The sequence below is a fragment of the Nematostella vectensis genome, chromosome 12, assembly GCF_932526225.1.
Source record: "Nematostella vectensis chromosome 12, jaNemVect1.1, whole genome shotgun sequence".
NCBI lineage: Eukaryota > Metazoa > Cnidaria > Anthozoa > Actiniaria > Edwardsiidae > Nematostella > Nematostella vectensis.
In genome coordinates this window covers 13,089,308-13,108,804 of record NC_064045.1, presented here as the reverse complement: position 1 = coordinate 13,108,804, position 19,497 = coordinate 13,089,308, and the positions used below count along the sequence as shown (strand labels likewise).

Below are 19,497 nucleotides of genomic sequence, written 5' to 3'. Positions count from 1 at the left end.
ATGGATGAGCTGGCCGTTAAAGCATACGGATGCCCTCTATCACTCGAATGCCGACCAAAAACTGTGTATGACGTCACACGGATCAGCAACGACAGCGGTCTGTTTGACGCCCTCAATGGCACCAGCTCCACGGATTTCGTCTTCCCTGTTGTGGCTAAACAAGGTGATATGAATTTTCAATAGTGGTTTTATATTAGCGTTAGAGCCTTACCATGGCCAACGAGACAAAGTAAACCATGCAACACGCGCAACCGTGGCCACCGAGACAAATTAACCATGCGACGCGCGCTACCGTGGCCACCGAGACAAAAGTTAACCATGCGACACGCGCTACCGTGGCCACGAGACAAATTTTAAAGATAGTTAGCCAATTAGTATTCGAGAATTCCTATTTGATTGACAGTCCGTTACTGAAGTCCATCATGAGACATGAAGTCCATGTCAATCAAATAGCACGTTGCTCGCATCCTTATTGGCTTATTACCTAAACTGTCATACGTTTTTCACATCCTTATTGGATGATTTTACAAACTGCCAAGGTGGCCACGGTAGCGCGCGTCGTATCAGATAGCACGTTTCTCACATCCTTATTGGCTTACTTCACAAAACTGTCAAGGTGGCCACGGTAGCGCGCGTCGTATCAGATAGCACGTTTCTCACATCCTTATTGGCTTACTTCACAAAACTGCCAAGGTGGCTACGGTAGCGCGCGTCGTATCAGATAGCACGTTTCTCACATCCTTATTGGCTTACTTCACAAAACTGTCAAGGTGGCCACGGTAGCGCGCGTCGTATCAGATAGTACGTTTCTCACATCCTTATTGGCTGATTTTTCAAACTGCCAAGGTGGCCACGGTAGCGCTTGGTGCACTGTAACAATAAAACCGAAATTCATTGTCGTCCTTCTTAAACTTTTTTCGGCATCAAATCATAGAGAAGGACACAATTAATCACAAGTTTAAAGGATGTTTAAGTTGATGTTGGTTATTACCAACGGTAAAACAAACGTTCTACATTCTCTTGCCAAGTGTCTCGTGCAGCATGCCTTCAAATGGTCTCAGCATGCCTGCGAGATACCTAAATGGTTAAATGGAATAAAGAACCTTCTTCTCTTGTTATCGATCGGAAGATTAACATTTCACACTGTTCAGGCATCCAGAAAGTCTACAACAAGCTTTTCATTGGATTGCTTGAGCACCCTGGTTCGATGTTGTTGGTGATTCCTGGACAGCAAGATCCGGTACAAACCTGCCTGGAAACCATCTTAAGCTCCTGGCCCTTGCTTGCTCTGTCGATCATCTGCACTTCAATGGCCGGCATGGCCATGTGGGTCTTTGTGAGTATCGCGCAAGAAAATCATGGCGAGAAATATAACTAGCTTCTTTTAAGAGACGGGCCATTTAACTTTTGAGGTGGGGGGAGGGGGGAAATGATACTGAAAATAAAATTCGCAAGCCATTTTTACAAGAAAGAAAATCGTGCACCACAAATGCACCAAAAAAAAATAATGCACCTCTGTAAAAAAAACCCTGCCCAATAGCCAAGAAGAAAAGAAAAAAATATATATCTTGCTCACATGAAATCACCCCCCCCCCCTCAAAAGTTAAATGGTCCGTCCCTTATAGACTTTTTATTGCCGAAGTATTTCGTCTCGATTTAAAATGCATGCGAGGGGAGGATATTCGTGTGAATTTTATCCAAAATCAAATCCTGTGCGAAATTTAGTGACTGCATTGTCAATATTCTGCGAACTTTTTGGGAAATCCGTGATTCAAAATAGTTGAAGCGTTTTCATTGGCCAGCACTGAGGCGGCTTCCATTCACGCAACCCCACCGCAAGGGGTGACCAATAAAAAAGCACTGTATTCAATTCCGTTAATTTGAATAACGGAAGACGAGAGTTCCCAGAAGATTCCCTGTAACGAGTTTCTGTCATACATTACTGAGACCTCGAGTGCGTAATCGAACCCAAATCACACTTATTACTTAGTCTTATTTTCTATTTGTATAACGAGATGAAAGTCTCTAGTCTCTAAATAAATTATTGAAAACATTAAATAAAAGAATAAATAGGATGGAGAATATGAAACTGTACGATTGTAGATGTTTTCAATTCAAATTATAGATTTAAATGCATTTTGACATTTTCAGGAGAGCCTCGGCAACTCTGAAGAGTTTCCTCGGGATTTTGCCAAAGGATGGTGGGAAGGATTTTGGTGGGCATTCATCTCTATGACAACCGTTGGGTAGGTGATGTGCATAATTGTGATGTCATTAAGACATGATCCTAACTGAAACATCTTAAAACAAAGCAATTAAAATTATCGGGGGAGTACCTGTCAGTTAATTGCACCCTCTATTTATCACAATGTGATGTATTATTTATGTAATAAAACATCTATACTAGACATGTACCTTTAAGTCGATTTTTACAATTGCCTTTTTTTGGGGGGGGGGGGGCGGGTACCTACGCCCCCCCCCCTTTTGAGGGAATCTAATGTAAGGGGAGAATTGTACAAAACTGGTCCATAACATAGGTGTATAAGCTATTTGTTGCACAGAAGTAAATTGATTCACTACAAGACATGATTTGAGCATTTAAAATATGATGAAAAAGGTGTATAAAGCTGGAAAACCTAAAAAAATATGACAAGATCACACACACAGGGTAAGCATTTCGGTGGCTATTTATTGCTATATCTTAAAGGTTAAAAAATATATTTATACAGCGGGCATATGTGGCTTCTTAGTCACCACCGGTTTTCGAGGAATCGCTAATTCAAATGAATTTGAACTTTAAAATGTTAACTTTTTAAAAAGTGTCGCGATGTTTTGAATGCACGTGTTCTGTTTCATTGTATCACGTGATAACCGCCTTGATGAAGATGACGTCATCCTTGATGTACTCGCCTGAATTTAACTCCTCATGTGATTTAAAACAATCCCACCCATAGCCGTCGTTATCACCCGCAATACAGATTCTCCACACAAACGTTCCGTCCGTGTGCTGCGTCTTGCAAGCAGGCGATACCAAGTTCTTTGCCAGTTAGGGTCATAACTAAAATTGGAGGCATTTTGTAAATAAAGAAATTATCCAATCACAGAAGAGTACTCACCCCCTCCCCCTTGGTATTTGTATGCCAAGCGATCACAAAATGCGAAACGAAATGGCGGCGAGAAGTGGAGTACGAATATACAGCCTAACCGTTTCTTTGGAGCTGTTTGACACCCTGAAAATGATATGCCACATTCAATATCAAAATACACGCACTTATAGTTCGCTAAACGATAAACACAGACGCGGGAAGCACTGTCGCCTCGATGCGAATCCCATGCGAATGCGTTGTAATAAGCTAAGTACAGCAACTAAAACACTAGTGTCAAAGTTTCACTTGATACAAAATTAAATTGAGAACTTCTAACTTTGCCCCTCTGTGTTTCTAAATCACGTGGTAATTTAGTTATTTTAAACTGTTCTTCAAGGCAACCACTTTATACCAGGGCTCTACTTTAAAGCCGGGGATTTTAAATATATTTTACTTAATTTTCTCAATAGTTTCACGTGTGATCGAAATGCAACAGACGTACAGTGAATGTATCAAACATTGAGTACTTATAAAAAAAATAAGCGATAGACAGAGAGAGAGGGTTTAAATGTGTAGATGCTCCCACAAGCTTGAACAACCTAGTATTCTGGGTGCAAGTTAACTTGTGACCACAGTCGTTGTACTCCACTGGACACTAAAATCTTTTTTTTTAACTTCCCCTCCTGGTGAAATTTCATTTGCCACCATGTCAACTAACTGAAATTCATAAAATCTTGTTACATTTTACAAGTCTAGTACACACTAGCAACAATACTGCATTATTTTGGCCTTTAAGTGTAAAGCAGCTGAAATGATCATGATTTTGAATGTAATATGCTGAGATTGCATTGTTTCAAGTATTTTGAGCTCCTTAAAGTCACTTTTCGTATTCTTGCGGGGGAATTATGTGATGATGTGCTTTGCTAGTGTAACGGCATCCGCATGCCATGGATAACCCCTTAGTTATTTTTAGTCATCTCATTACGTCACCAATCAATGTAACGCTAGCGATCACGTGACCTTAGCTTTATAAACGCAGCAAACTTGTAAAGCCCCTAAGGCTCACAGAAATTCGACGGGTTCACACGGGTTTAAATTAGCGCCGCCCTAGGCCAAACTTGCTGTAAAGCTTACCAAGTTCTTACACGCAATAAAACCCTAGCCTTGTGGAATTTGTGAGTACTTCATCAAAGTTTCCCGGATCTCTCCGCCACGCGGAGCTGACGCCGCTATAGTCGAATTTCTGTTGGAAAGCTGAATCCCTGCCGATTCAACCAAGTCCTCAGTCAAGTCAAGTCCAAGTCAAGCTTCCCTGAAGCTCTAAGCCCATCAAAGGAGAAAAGGCCAGTCAAGTCCGCCGACCCCTAGACCCGAACCGCCCATCCGAAAACCGTAAGTCCGTTCCACTTTTTCTACTAATTTCGAAAATTTGGTTCAACTACAACCGGATACGCAGAGATTTCACAACAAAGGAATGCTCTCTGCATTACACAAAAGTCAAAAGTTTCAAACCACATGAAGACAGAAAATATTGAAGTCATTCTCAATTAGAATTCACAAACTGATTAATCATCTACTTGTTTCTTCAGTATATTGCCATTATTCTACGTCGTCTGTTCGTTAATACAAAAAAAATAAAAAAACTTTGTGTGACTTATCATCTTGCCGCTCGCCGCGACCATCTACAATAAGAATTTAAGAATGGCCGAACGCCCCAATGCGCCCGCCCCAATCAGCGAAAATATCCCCGAGAATATTGAGAGTTTTCCAGAAAATATAATTCCCCATCAGTCGGTAGAGCCCGAAACTACAACGTTAAGATCACGTGTACTCACGTGATCACGTGAGTACACGTGAGTACACTCACGTGTGAGTACACGTGTGAGTACACGCTCACGAGCATGGCGGTGAACTTTATTGCTCTTTCGAAATTGTTCATTCTTGCCCTTTATACATACAACGTAGTGTCTTTAGAAGCTAGTAAACCTATCCAAGATACTTATCCATGGACTGGTTACAACATTTCATCTACTCTTGCTCGAATAAGTTTGAATCAAGCGAGTTATTATCACGGAATGAATACCGGCCGAATCGCAATCTTGAAATGGTCTCCAGTCAAGCCTGGCTTCAATCTCCTTGGAATTCTCATTTTATGTGGAGATATATCTACAAACCCAGGGCCTAAATATCAGTATCCTTGTGGAGTTTGTTCAAAAGCTGTGAGATCCAACCAAAGAGCTATTCAATGCGACTTCTGTGATATTTGGTACCACGTTAAGTGTATGCAAATGAGCACTGAAATCTACGATTCTCTTGCCAACCCGTCTTGTACATGGGAATGTACTGATTGTGGGCTTCCGAATTTTTCCAACTCCATATTTAAATCATCTAAGTCTCTTCATGTGGATAACTACTACAGTCCTCTGAATCCGAATCCATCAGAAAACACGTCCATTGGTTCAGATATAAATCATCCTAAGTGCTCATTAACTCCACAACGAAGAATTAATCGCGCAAATGATCATCCGCAAAAATCTAACAAGTCGCACTATCTACGAAAATTAAAAGTATTAAACTTGAATTGTAATAGCATCAGAAGTCAACATAAAAGTGGTTTATTTAAAGCTCTAGTTGATCAAGAGAAACCTCACATAATTCTGGGAACAGAATCCAAACTAGATGAATCTATTAAAGACTCTGAGGTTTTCCCCAGGGACTATGCAATATTTCGAAAAGACAGACAAGATATTAATCCTGGAGGTGGAGTTTTCATCGCTGTTTACAACACAATTATTGCTACTCGTCAAACCCAACTGGATTGCCAAGCTGAGGCAATATGGATTAAAATCGAAATAGCTAACCAGAAGCCTTTATATCTTGCTTCATTATATCGTCCACCGGGAAATGATGAAAAACCACTTGAAGCCTTCAAACAGTCATTGAACAGATTGCAATCAAATGGATCCTTCCCCAGAATTATTATTGCTGGTGATATGAATGTGCCTGACATCGAATGGAGTAATGCTTCAGTTAAAGATAATCCACAATATGGAGTAGCAGTAAACAAGACAATGATCGATCTTGTAGATGATCACAGCCTTTCCCAACTTGTAACTTTTCCAACAAGACAAGAATCAGTGCTTGATTTGGTATTAACTAGCCATCCAGATCTTGTACATAGCCTGTCAAGTGTTCAGGGTATCAGTGATCACTCAGCTGTGTCGTTTGACTTAAATTTATCCGTAAAAGTCAACAAAAAGAAGCCACGTATAGTCTATAAGTTTGCTAAGGCTAATTTTACCGATATACGCAAGGATGCAACAATCCTTAGTAATGATTTCTTTGAAAGACATCCAGAGAATATAAATGTTGAAAGTAACTGGCAATTTTTCAAGTCAGGCTTAATGAACATTCTAAGTAGAAGTGTACCAACCAAGAAGAGTGGGTCATGGAATAACTCTCCCTGGATGACGAGAGATCTAAAGACATCCCTGAGGAAGAAGAAAAGATTATATAATAACTATAAGAAATCAGGGAAAGCTTGTGATAAAGAGAAATATCGCAAATTCCAAAAACTGTTTAAAATTAAAATGAAGAAGGCCCAGGACGAGTATATAGCAGACACCCTCAATTCTGACTTGAAAGAGAAACCAAAGAAATTCTGGTCGTATATTAAATCGAAAAGACAAGATCAAGTTGGAGTTCCTCCATTGAAGGAACATGGTATAGTAAAGACGGACAGTATGAGCAAGGCAGAAATCCTAAGTAACCAGTTCCAACAGGTATTTACTCAAGAGGATGTAGCGTCTATATCAAGCAAAGGACACGGTGAAATCCCGATGATGGGTTCAATATCATTTAATAGAGATGGCGTGGAAAAGCTACTTAAGACCTTAAATAGCAAAAAAGCAAGCGGTCCTGATAAGATACCAACTACATTACTCAAGGAAACTGCATCAGAAATAGCAGATGTCGTGACATTCCTTTTTAATCAATCATATAGTTCTGGCCAATTACCTGAAGACTGGACTAAGGCACAAGTGGTTCCAATATTCAAGAAAGGAGTGAAGCACGACCCATGTAATTATAGACCGGTGTCTTTAACTACAGTATTATGCAAACTTATGGAACATGTCATCTACAAGAACATAATGGAGCATCTTGAGAATAATAATATCCTATTTGCAAATCAACACGGGTTTCGCAAAAACCATTCATGCGAAACCCAGCTTCTATTAACAGTTGAAGACCTGGCACGAAATACGGATAACGGTGGTCAAATAGACATGCTGATACTTGACTTCAGTAAGGCCTTTGACAAGGTCGCACATGGTCGCTTGATCAGTAAATTACTGTATTATGGTATTCAAGGTAGAACACTTGCATGGATTAAGTCATGGCTCACCAATAGAACACAAAGAGTCGTAGTGGACGGTGTTTCATCAAAACCAGTAGACGTAACATCAGGAGTGCCGCAAGGCACTGTACTTGGTCCATTGATGTTCCTCCTGTTTATTAATGACATGCAGGAGAACTTGGAATGCACTTTAAGGCTATTTGCTGATGATGCCCTGCTGTACTACCAAATTACACATGACGATGATACCCTAGTCTTGCAGAGGGACTTGGACAGAGTGGGGCTATGGGCCGAAAGATGGCAAATGGTTTTTAACCCTACCAAATGTTACAAAATGTCAGTCTACAGAAATAAATCACCAGTACTGAAAGATTATACTTTATATAATCAGAAACTCTCAGGTGTTAAACAGCATCCCTACCTGGGCGTTTTGCTGTCTGATGATTTACGGTGGAATTTTCAAGTAAACAAGATCGTAAACAAGGCTAACTCAACACTTGGATTCATAAAAAGGAACTTGTATTCATGTTCTGAGGTCACCAAGCGTGTAGCCTATGTTACACTTGTAAGGTCACATCTAGAATATGCAGCTGCTGTATGGGACCCTTATAGACAGGATCAAGTGGACAAGATCGAAGCAGTCCAGCGACGTGCGGTGAGATTCATAAAGCGGGATTACGACTGGAACTCTAGTGTTACAATAATGAGACAATCCCTTTCTTTGGATCTGCTGAGTGAGAGGAGAAAGGCTCACCGTGTAAAAATGTTTTATTTATCAGTAAATAATGGCATTGCATTGCCGATACCTAATTATTATCAACGTTCAATGCGTCATACTCGAAGTTATTCAAGTAATACATTTATACAGCCTAAGGCACGTCACGATTATTATTTATATAGTTTCTTTCCCAGAACAATCAAAGATTGGAACAATTTATCAATTGAACTTAGAGAAGAAAATAGTTATTCATCTTTTTGTAATAACGTAAACAAGTTCATCGCCTAATTTTTATTATCATGCTATTTTTATTGTTTAAGTATTATCTTATTGTATTATCTTATTTTATAATTGATTTTAATTTTTATTGTATATAGTAAGTCGACTGAATTTATGGATTACCTATTTATTATTAATTTATATTTAGATTTATATATTTAGATTTATATATATTTTGTCATCTTTTCTTGATACGAAAGTGTTGAAAAGTAATAAAGTAGAAGTACCATGACCGAAAAGGGTTTAGAGTACGCAAAGGAACTTAAAGCAAAAACCGCAAAAGCCGCGACCATTTCAGGCAAGTCATATCCGATTTCCTGGCACATTTAAGCTCATCAAATAATAAAGACCAAATATTGAAAGAACTTAGTCATTGCAATGCCCTAGCAGAAAGCGCAACAACGAAATTAAACGACTTCTACGATCTCATAAAAGAAACGCCAGATTCACAAGAAGTGGCCGATTCACAGTTAGATATCCATCAGTCGATTAACGAGGCTAAGAAAATAGCGCATGAGAAGATAACAACTCTCGAGTACCAAGCTGACAAAATGTCAGTAATTTCCTCTGCGTCACACTCTTCACGGAAATCATCAAAAAGCTCGAAATCCGCAAGAGATACTTTAATCGACGTGCGAGCAAAGCGTGCTGCCTTAGAAGAAAAGATCAAATTTAATAATTCAATCTTGGAACAGGAACAAAAATTAGCAAATCTTAAACTGCAACAAGAATTAAATGCAACAAAAGCCGAAGAGGCCGTTTATAAAGAAGCGATCTCGCTGGAAGAGTTTGAACTGCCCATCGAGAAAGAGAATTTAATAAGCCGTTTCCTGTCCGAGGCACAAACAACCAAACCTGTTATCACAGATCCGATCCAAAGTTGCTTATCTCCCTTTAACTTTCCTAACACCGAAAGTTCTCTCGTATACACTAAACCGCAGCGACCCCTTACCGCCAACACGTTCGTGACCTTTCAGACCACTCAAGTACCTGAGAATCGTCCCTTCATCAGCCAATCCCAAACAAACCCGCCATCAACACTTACCGCTTGGCACAACGCACAAGAGTTTACGCCGAAAAGCTCCACTGTCTATCAGGAAATTCAAAATGCCCAGCCAATGTCACACAACCAAAATGTGCAGTCATCTTACCCGTCACGCCATTACAATGGGATACCGAATGAAAGCGTCACACATACCTACCAACAGCCCTTGCAGACAGATAGCGTCAAACAAATAGCCGAAGCCCTTGCTAAAGTCACAACTCCAGCGCCTGCCGCAAGCTAAGCCAGACATCTTCACCGGGGAAGGGCCCCACACGAAATTCTTTATCTGGGAAACAGCGTTTGATGCATTAATAGACACTGCCCCGGTGAGCGCACAGCAAAAGCTTTATTTATTGTATCAACATCTCGGCGGAAAGGCTAAACTAGTAGTAGAGCAATTACAGTACATGGTTGGCGCAGATCCCGACACTGCCTACCGTGAAGCTAGAAATAAGCTGAGAAACCGCTTCGGACGCCCAGATATAATAGCGACAGAATTTGAAACAAAACTAACAAATTGGCCAAAGATAGCGCCTAACGATGGAAAGGGGCTACGCGAATTTAGTGACTTTCTGTATCAAGTGCAAGTTGCAAGCGCGCACATGTCAGCCCTTAAGATTTATGAGTTCCCTTCAAAAATACAGTCCCTAGTAGAAAAACTCCCGGGATGGTTCGCGACAAAATGGTCAATCAAAGTGCAAGCACTACAACAGGAAAGGGGGTACAGCGCGTTTCCTAGCTTTAGTGATCTCGTCACAGAAGTATGTTTTCACGCCGAGCGAATGAACATTCCTCAACTCACACCGACCAAGCACTCTAGCACTCCAACTCCCATACAAACGCACCGCAAGCCACAAGAGCGCATTCACAATGTACTCCTAACTAAAACCGAGACCCAAAAGAAGGAAGCATTGGTTAAACACACAGAAAAAAAGGTCTGCCCGTACCATAACAACGCAGCGTCGCACAACCTAACTGAATGTAAAAGGTTCAAAGAACTCCCATATGAAGAAAGGCTAGAGTTCCTAAAATCAAATGGGCTATGTTTTAAATGCACAGGAAAACACTTTCGTAAAGACTGTGAAGAAACTCCTCCCCGATGCGAGGCCTGCAACAAGAACCACCTAACTTTGCTTCACGAAGACAGAAGCGCCCCCGCTAAACCTGCACCCCCTAGCCCCCCAGAAGCATCAGCAACATGCACACAAGTCTGCGGAGGGGAGGGGACCGGTAGGCCGTGCGCCCGAATAGTCCTTGTCAACCTCACACATGAGTCACAGCCACACAAAAAACAGCTCACATACGCCGTCCTCGATGATCAATCGACAGACGTATTCATCACGGATAGTCTATCAAGATTGCTAGGAATAACAGCACCGGAGCTCGACCTAAAGGTCAATACTATAGTCGGCTTCAACACAATTCGTACAAAAAAGATAACTGGTCTACGAATTCAAGATATCAAAAACGAACACGCGCACGTCAGGATTCCGTATGCATACACACGCGAGTACATCCCCGCCGCACAAAGCGATATCGCTAGTCCCGAAGTAGCGAAGCAGTGGACCCACCTCGCACCCATCGCAGACCAGATCGCATACAGACCGGACATAGAAATCGGACTACTCATTGGTCGAAACGTCCCGGCGGCCTTCCAACCAACTGAAGTGATAGCAGGAAGCCCTGAAGAGCCCTGGGCCGAAAAGTACAAGTTTGGTTGGACGGTAATCGGTCGAGTGTGCAAAGACAGAGATGATGACGTGACAGCTCGTGTGAATTGTGTGACGGTAGAGAGAGAAGTCCTACTCGAGCACAACGCTTCAAGCGATACTACCGTACAGCCGCCCTTCGTCCGCACGACACCATCCAAAGACATGACAAGCCCGCAGCAAATACGCCAAATGATGGAGCTTGACTACACAGAACTCCACCACGACCGAAGAAAACAAAGACACGGAAAAACAGAATCAAGAGAGGACATACAGTTTAACAATATAATGGAGATAGGTCTACACAAGAACGAGAATGGAAACTGGGAGGCACCCCTACCATTCAGAGCAAACGAGGTACACCTACCAGACAACAAGAAGCACTGTCTACACAGGCTCCTCTCACTCAAACGGAAACTTCTTGGTAATGACAAGCTTAGAAACGATTACACCGCCTTCATGAAAAAGGTTATTGACCGTGGTCACGCAAGCCGAGTCCCCGTCGACCAGTTGCGTACCTCCCCTGGCAAAGTGTGGTTTCTCCCCCACTTCAATGTACAGCACCCTCGCAAGAAAGACCTCCGCGTGGTGTTCGACTGCAGTTCAGTATACGAGAACGAGTCCCTAAACAAGATCTTATTACAAGGACCCGACCAGCTGAACTCACTCATCGGCGTCCTCATGCGCTTCCGAAAAGAAGAAGTAGCCTTTACCTGTGACATCGAGCAAATGTTCCACAGTTTCTATGTTAATCCGGAGCACAGAGATTTCCTGCGCTTCCTGTGGTTCGAAGACAGCGACTTAACCAAGCCAATAGTAGAGTTCCGCATGGACGTGCACCTGTTCGGCGCAGCATCGTCGCCCGCGGTCGCAAACTACTGTCTTCACCAGACTGCAGAAACAGGCAGAGAAAAGCACGGAGATGACGCAGCAGAGTTCGTACGCCGAAACTTCTACGTGGACGATGGTCTCAAGTCCCTTCCCACAACAGAACAGGCCGTGCGCACTATCAAAGCCACACAAGCAATGTGCGCGGACGCGAACCTGCGACTCCATAAATTTGCCAGCAACAGTAAGGAAGTTTTAGAAGCACTACACCCTGAGGATCGAGCCAAAGACCTAGACCTCAACCACGACAGCCTACCAGTCCAAAGATCGCTCGGTACTTACTGGTGTATAGAGTCGGATACACTAGGATTTCGTATCGAGCTAAGAGACAAGCCTCTTACAAGACGCGGTATACTCTCCACCGTCAGTTCAGTGTACGACCCCTTAGGAGCTGTGTCCCCCGTCATCCTTACCGGGAAACAGATTCTACAGGAGCTCTGCAGTACCCATACAGACTGGGACGAGCCCCTCCCCGAAGACATCCGACCACGCTGGGAAAAATGGCGCTCAGAGTTACCGCTTCTCGAGAACCTCAAGTTCCCCCGATGTCTCAAGCCTCCTAACTTTGGCACTCTGACTTCTACTCAAGTCTGCAACTTCTCAGATGCTTGCCACAACGGAATCGGACAAGTCTCATACCTACGCATGGTTAACGAGAAAGGAGAAGTCCACGTAAGCTTTCTAATGGCAAAGTCTCGAGTGGCACCCCTCAAACAAATCACAATACCCCGGCTGGAACTCACGGCAGCAGTAATATCCGTGAACGTTTCAAGCATGGTCGAGCTTGAGCTAGACCTACAACCCACACCACAGCGCCTCTATTACACCGACTCGGAAATAGTCCTAGGCTACCTTAACAACGACGCTCGCCGTTTCCATGTGTATGTCGGCAATCGTGTGCAGCACATCAGAGATCAAAGCGAGCCAGAACAATGGTACCACGTGCCAGGAAAAGAAAACCCAGCAGATGAAGCATCTAGAGGAACGACAGCCGCACAACTTATCGAAAATAAGCGTTGGTTCAGCGGACCACAGTTCCTTTACGAGAACCCCACACCAAGCAACCAGAAGCCGTCATCTCAGCTAGATCCAGACGATGCTGAGTTACGCAAAGAAGTCTCTGTCCTCTCAACTAGTACCACTATGCATACACAGTACTTAGATACGAAGCATTTCTCACACTCGTCTTCTCTACTGCGCCTCAAGCACGCAATCGTTCGCATCCAACGGATGATAGAGAGACTACGCCCAAACAAGACACACAACTGGCGACCGACAAATGGCGCGTCTACAGTAAAGGAGCTATGGGAAGCAGAGAAGTGTCTATTCAAGACCGCACAAGCCACCACTTTTGAGAACGAAATAGATACACTGCAAAGAATGAAAGGAAACAATAGCAAGTTCGAAGATCGCAAAAGCGCGCGCGATCGCAACAACATCATCAAAGCCACCAGCAATATCTACAAGCTAGACCCGTTCATAGACGACGAAGGTCTACTACGAGTTGGTGGTCGTCTTAGAAATGCTGAAGAAGAATACCAACTAAAGCACCCTCTCATCCTACCAAAAGATCATCACGTGACTACTCTATTAGTCCGCCACTATCACCAGAGGCAGCAGCATCACCAAGGCCACGGCATGACCCACAACGCCATACGGCAAGCAGGATACCATGTCGTAAACGGTAGATCTGCTATTGCGCACATTATCGCGAAGTGTGTTACCTGCCGCAAGTTCAGAGGCATCACGCAAGGTCAGAAGATGAGCGACCTCCCAACAGAACGCATGACACCATCACCACCATTCAGCTATTCCGCAATGGATGTATTTGGTCCATTCTACGTGAAGGAAAGACGTAGCGAAGTAAAGCGGTGGGGTTTGGTGTTCACATGTATGGCCTCTAGAGCGATCCACCTGGAAACGCTAAATAACATGAGCACAGATTCGTTCATCAACGCTCTTAGAAGATTTATCGCACGCAGGGGCAAGGTCCGCGAATTACGCTCGGATCGGGGCACAAACTTCGTCGGAGCAAGCAACGAGCTCAAAACAGCCCTCCAAGAGATCGACCGAGAATCCGTCAAGTCATTCCTATCCACCCAACAGTGTGACTTGATAGATTTCAAAATGAACGTTCCGCAAGCTTCTCACATGGGAGGGGTATGGGAGCGCCAAATTCGCACAACTCGCTCAGTGCTAACATCACTACTTTACGAACACGGTCGTCAGCTGGACGATGAATCTCTTCGCACTCTTATAACAGAAGCTGAGAATATCGTCAACAGCCGCCCACTCACAGTGGAGAACCTGTCAGACCCTCTAGCAGAAGAACCTCTGACACCAAATCATCTCCTCATGCTTAAAACCCAAGTCATCCTCCCGCCCCCGGGCAACTTCGAGCATCCCGACCTGTACTCCAGAAAGCGATGGCGCACAGTCCAATATCTAGCCAACCAGTTCTGGCTACGGTGGCGACGAGAGTACTGCACACAGCTCCAGAGTCGCCAAAAGTGGAACAAGCCACAGCCTAATCTACGAGAAGGAGATGTCGTCCTCATGACAGACCCAGATCTACCTCGTAACCAGTGGCCGCTTGCCATTATCTCCAAGGTATTCCCAAGCAAAGACAACCTAGTGCGCAAAGTCCAAGTGACTACTGCTAAGGACGGACAACACAAGTGCTTCGAGCGTCCCGTCCACAAGCTTATCATGCTATTAGCAAGGGAAGATTAGTCAGCTTAGTCCAAGACACAATGAACACTCTCCAAATTTCAAGATATAAAGGACATTCTCAGTAATTCTTATATAGCTAAAATATACCAGCTTCATTTATAACAAGCAAACAACCATAAATCAAATTTAGGCTATCAATTAGTAATTTTCAATCAACAAATCATAATTTCCTTATCATGATTAATTAAACAAAAATAAGCAATCAGCTAGCATCGCAATTCAATGCTTAGAATATAAACATCTTTTATGCAATTTATACTCTATTTTCTTAATAAATGTAGGCACATTTAGGGAAGCAGTGTAACGGCATCCGCATGCCATGGATAACCCCTTAGTTATTTTTAGTCATCTCATTACGTCACCAATCAATGTAACGCTAGCGATCACGTGACCTTAGCTTTATAAACGCAGCAAACTTGTAAAGCCCCTAAGGCTCACAGAAATTCGACGGGTTCACTCGGGTTTAAATTAGCGCCGCCCTAGGCCAAACTTGCTGTAAAGCTTACCAAATTCTTACACGCAATAAAACCCTAGCCTTGTGGAATTTGTGAGTACTTCATCAAAGTTTCCCGGATCTCTCCGCCACGCGGAGCTGACGCCGCTATAGCTAGTGTGCACCAGAAATTAAAACTAGCCACCATCATCGCCAGAAAACCCACGGGGAAAGCATTGAGAAGAGGGTGACTATTATAAGCATGACACTATGAGGAAAATTTGGTGACATTTATATGAGAAATGTCTTCAGAAAAAAATTACCCCCATTCCCACCCCTGGATCTGTTACTGTATGGCGTGTGTTAGTAATGAGGTTTAGACATGAAAGCCCTACTGAAAATATAGGACAACAGACAGAATCGTTAAATATTATAAAACAGAAACATTAAATATTATATTTTTGATATCAAATCAGGCATCCCATTTTAGCCCAACAATGTTTTGTAAATAACAAAATGTCAATTACACCCACATGTACTTTCTTCTTTTGAACAGAAATTCTGTCCAATGACTAAAGGGTGCAACTTAATTTACATGAACATTCCACCATTATAAAAGAAAAGATAACAGCGATTAAATGTATAAGCACTAAACTTCTGATTCCTTTCCATGCAGAAGTCTTTAAATGTAGGCATGTATCTTTATACCAAGCCAAAGAAAATACGGCAAATCAGAATGCAGAAATTGCTTTGTTTATTTTGCAGTATCCACTCAAACTGTGCATCATGCACTGGATTTAAGTAAAATAAGTTGCCATCAAGCATGGTATAAAATAGTTATACAATGATTCATTGTAGCATACTGCAGAATATTGAATATCCCACTCGTCATGTATCCCAAGAGCATACCCCTTGAAAAAAAATATCCCAGATGAATAAGCCCATACTCATGTGCTTACTAGGCGGCAGTCCCTTTCAATTTCAACGATTATCTTCGCAACTCCTAGCAAAGCACCCCAACCAAAAAGAAAAGACAAGACAAAAATAGTTTACCACAACTCTGCTTCTTGCTTGTTCCAGTCTGCTACCTTTTTTCTGCGAATTTGATTTATGCGAGTATTACCTCAAACACGCTCTCAGGTACTGAACGTGAGATTCCATGATACGGCATGTCACTTGCGAAAACGTAAACAAAAAAAAAATGGCGGGGTACCCATGGGGTACCCATGGGGTACCCACTAGGTATTCGCTTGTTCAAGGCATCAAAATGATGAAAAACTATTGTAGATTCTGCTGATGTATTCCCTTTTTTGCTGACACCGTCCGGACCTAACGAAAATTCTAACTTTCTCAGATCAATCGGGCACATATTAGGGCGAAATTTTGAGTGACCTTGGCCGTAAATCTTGAAATAAATATTTTCTCGCCCATGATCGTACTGATTCTCTTTACAACATGGCGTCCGGGTTCCTCTAGCACTCTAGCACTAGTAATTAGGTAAACTGATACCTCCAATTTTAGTTATGACCCTAACTGTTTGTGAAGAGTTTCAAATTGTGTCTTGTTTTCACGGATAAGTACTTCTATTTGACCATTGCAATCCCGGATCGCTTCATCGTGTTTCTCACGAATTGCATTCACTTCTTTCACTTGGTCACACGACTTTGTATGTAGTTCTAGACGAACCTTATCAAGTTCATAATGTAGAGTTATCTGGTTTTTATTCGATGTCGATGTAAAGTTATCTGGTTCTTATTCGATGTCGATGTATGTTTGGACCGCGCTTTCACAGTGCCCATCACGCGCACTCTGTCGACCCTGCAAATATCGTACAGAAAATAAAGGATACAAATACAACTCGTGGTTACAGTCAAAATGAATAAAAGCGCTCATCAGCTCTATATTTCACCTCTATCACTGTATCACTGTGTCACTGTACATATGAGGGCTCACCTCTATCTTACAGCCTGTGTCCCTGTACATATAAGAGCTCACCTCTATCTTACAGACTGTGTCACTGTACATATGAGAGCTCGCCTCTCTCTTACAGACTGTGTCACTGTACATATGAGAGCTCACCTATCTTACAGACTGTGTCACTGTACATATGAGAGCTCACCTCTATCTTACAAACTGGGTCACTGTACATATGAGAGCTCACCTTTATCTTACAGACTGTGTCACTGTACATAGGAGAGCTCACCTCTATCTTACAGACTGTGTCATTGTACATATGAGGGCTCACCTATCTTACAGACTGTGTCACTGTACATATGAGGGCTCACCTCTATCTTACAGACTGTGTCACTGTACATATGAGAGCTCACCTTTATCTTACAGACTGTGTCACTGTACATAGGAGAGCTCACCTCTATCTTACAGACTGTGTCATTGTACATATGAGAGCTCACCTCTATCTTACAGACTGTGTCACTGTACATATAAGAGCTTGCCGTTATCTTACAGACTGTGTCACTGTACATATAAGAGCTCACCTCTATCTTACAGACTGTGTCACTGTACATATGAGAGCTCACCTCTATCTTACAGACTGTGTCACTGTACATATGAGAGCTCACCTCTATCTTACAGACTGTGTAACTGTACATAGGAGAGCTCACCTCTATCTTACAGACTATGTCACTGTACATATGAGAGCTCACCTCTATCTTACAGACTGTGTCACTGTACATAGGAGAGCTCACCTCTATCTTACAGACTGTGTCACTGTACACATGAGGGCTCACCTCTATCTTACAAACTGTGTCACTGTACATATGAGAGCTCACCTCTATCTTACAGACTGTGTCACTGTACATATGAGGGCTCACCTCTATCTTACAAACTGTGTCACTGTACATATGAGAGCTCACCTCTATCTTACAGACTGTGTCACTGTACATATGAGGGCTCACCTATATCTTACAAACTGTGTCACTGTACATATGAGAGCTCACCTCTATCTTACAGACTGTGTCACTGTACATAGGAGAGCTCACCTCTATCTTACAGACTGTGTCACTGTACATAGGAGAGCTCACCTCTATCTTACAGACTGTGTCACTGTACACATGAGGGCTCACCTCTATCTTACAAACTGTGTCACTGTACATATGAGAGCTCACCTCTATCTTACAGACTGTGTCACTGTACATAGGAGAGCTCACCTATCTTACAGACTGTGTCACTGTACATAGGAGAGCTCACCTATCTTACAGACTGTGTCACTGTACATATGAGAGCTCGCCTCTCTCTTACAGACTGTGTCACTGTACATATGAGGCCTCACCTCTATCTTACAGACTGTGTCACTGTACATATGAGGGCTCACCTCTATCTTACAAACTGTGTCACTGTACATATGAGGGCTCACCTCTATCTTACAGACTGTGTCACTGTACATATGAGAGCTCACCTCTATCTTACAGACTGTGTCACTGTACATATGAGAGCTTGCCGTTATCTTACAAACTGTGTCACTGTACATAGGAGAGCTCACCTCTATCTTACAGACTGTGTCACTGTACATATGAGAGCTCACCTCTATCTTACAGACTGTGTCACTGTACATATGAGAGCTTGCCGTTATATTACAAACTGTGTCACTGTACATATGAGAGCTCGCCTCTCTCTTACAGACTATGTCACTGTACATATGAGAGCTCACCTCTATCTTACAAACTGTGTCACTGTACATATGAGAGCTCGCCTCTCTCTTACAGACTGTGTCACTGTACATATGAGGCCTCACCTCTATCTTACAGACTGTGTCACTGTACATATGAGGGCTCACCTCTATCTTACAAACTGTGTCACTGTACATAGGAGGGCTCACCTCTATCTTACAGACTGTGTCACTGTACATAGGAGAGCTCACCTTTATCTTACAGACTGTGTCACTGTACATAGGAGAGCTCACCTCTATCTTACAGACTGTGTCACTGTACATATAAGAGCTCACCTCTATCTTACAAACTGTGTCACTGTACATATGAGGGCTCACCTTTATCTTACAGACTGTGTCACTGTACATATGAGGGCTCGCCTTTATCTTACAGACTGTGTCCCTGTACATAGGAGAGCTCACCTTTATATTACAGCCTGTGTCACTGTACATATGAGGGCTCACCTTTATATTACAGATTGTGTCACTGTACATATGACAGCTCACCTTTATCTTACAAACTGTGTCACTGTACATATGAGAGCTCACCTTTATATTACAGCCTGTGTCACTGTACATAGGAGA

General features: G+C 42.7%; 2 protein-coding genes and 1 pseudogene across 2 annotated transcripts; 2 read left to right on the top strand and 1 right to left on the bottom strand.

Annotated features, from left to right (window-relative positions):
- LOC5499458 (RNA-directed DNA polymerase from mobile element jockey) lies at positions 1 to 8,136 on the top strand. The gene is made up of 5 exons (XM_048719429.1): positions 1 to 163; positions 1,152 to 1,336; positions 2,152 to 2,246; positions 5,800 to 7,720; positions 8,056 to 8,136. Exons 1-5 carry the CDS (start codon positions 1 to 3, stop codon positions 8,134 to 8,136), a joined length of 2,445 nt encoding a protein of 814 aa, XP_048575386.1.
- A 581-nt stretch (positions 8,137 to 8,717) lies between these two features.
- On the top strand, positions 8,718 to 16,161 carry LOC125557610 (annotated as a pseudogene).
- A 1,309-nt stretch (positions 16,162 to 17,470) lies between these two features.
- LOC125557120 (DNA-directed RNA polymerase II subunit rpb1-like) lies at positions 17,471 to 18,151 on the bottom strand. The gene has a single exon (XM_048719428.1). The coding sequence runs from the start codon at positions 18,149 to 18,151 to the stop codon at positions 17,471 to 17,473; it is 681 nt and encodes a 226-aa protein (XP_048575385.1).
- Between the last annotated feature and the right edge of the window lie 1,346 nt (positions 18,152 to 19,497).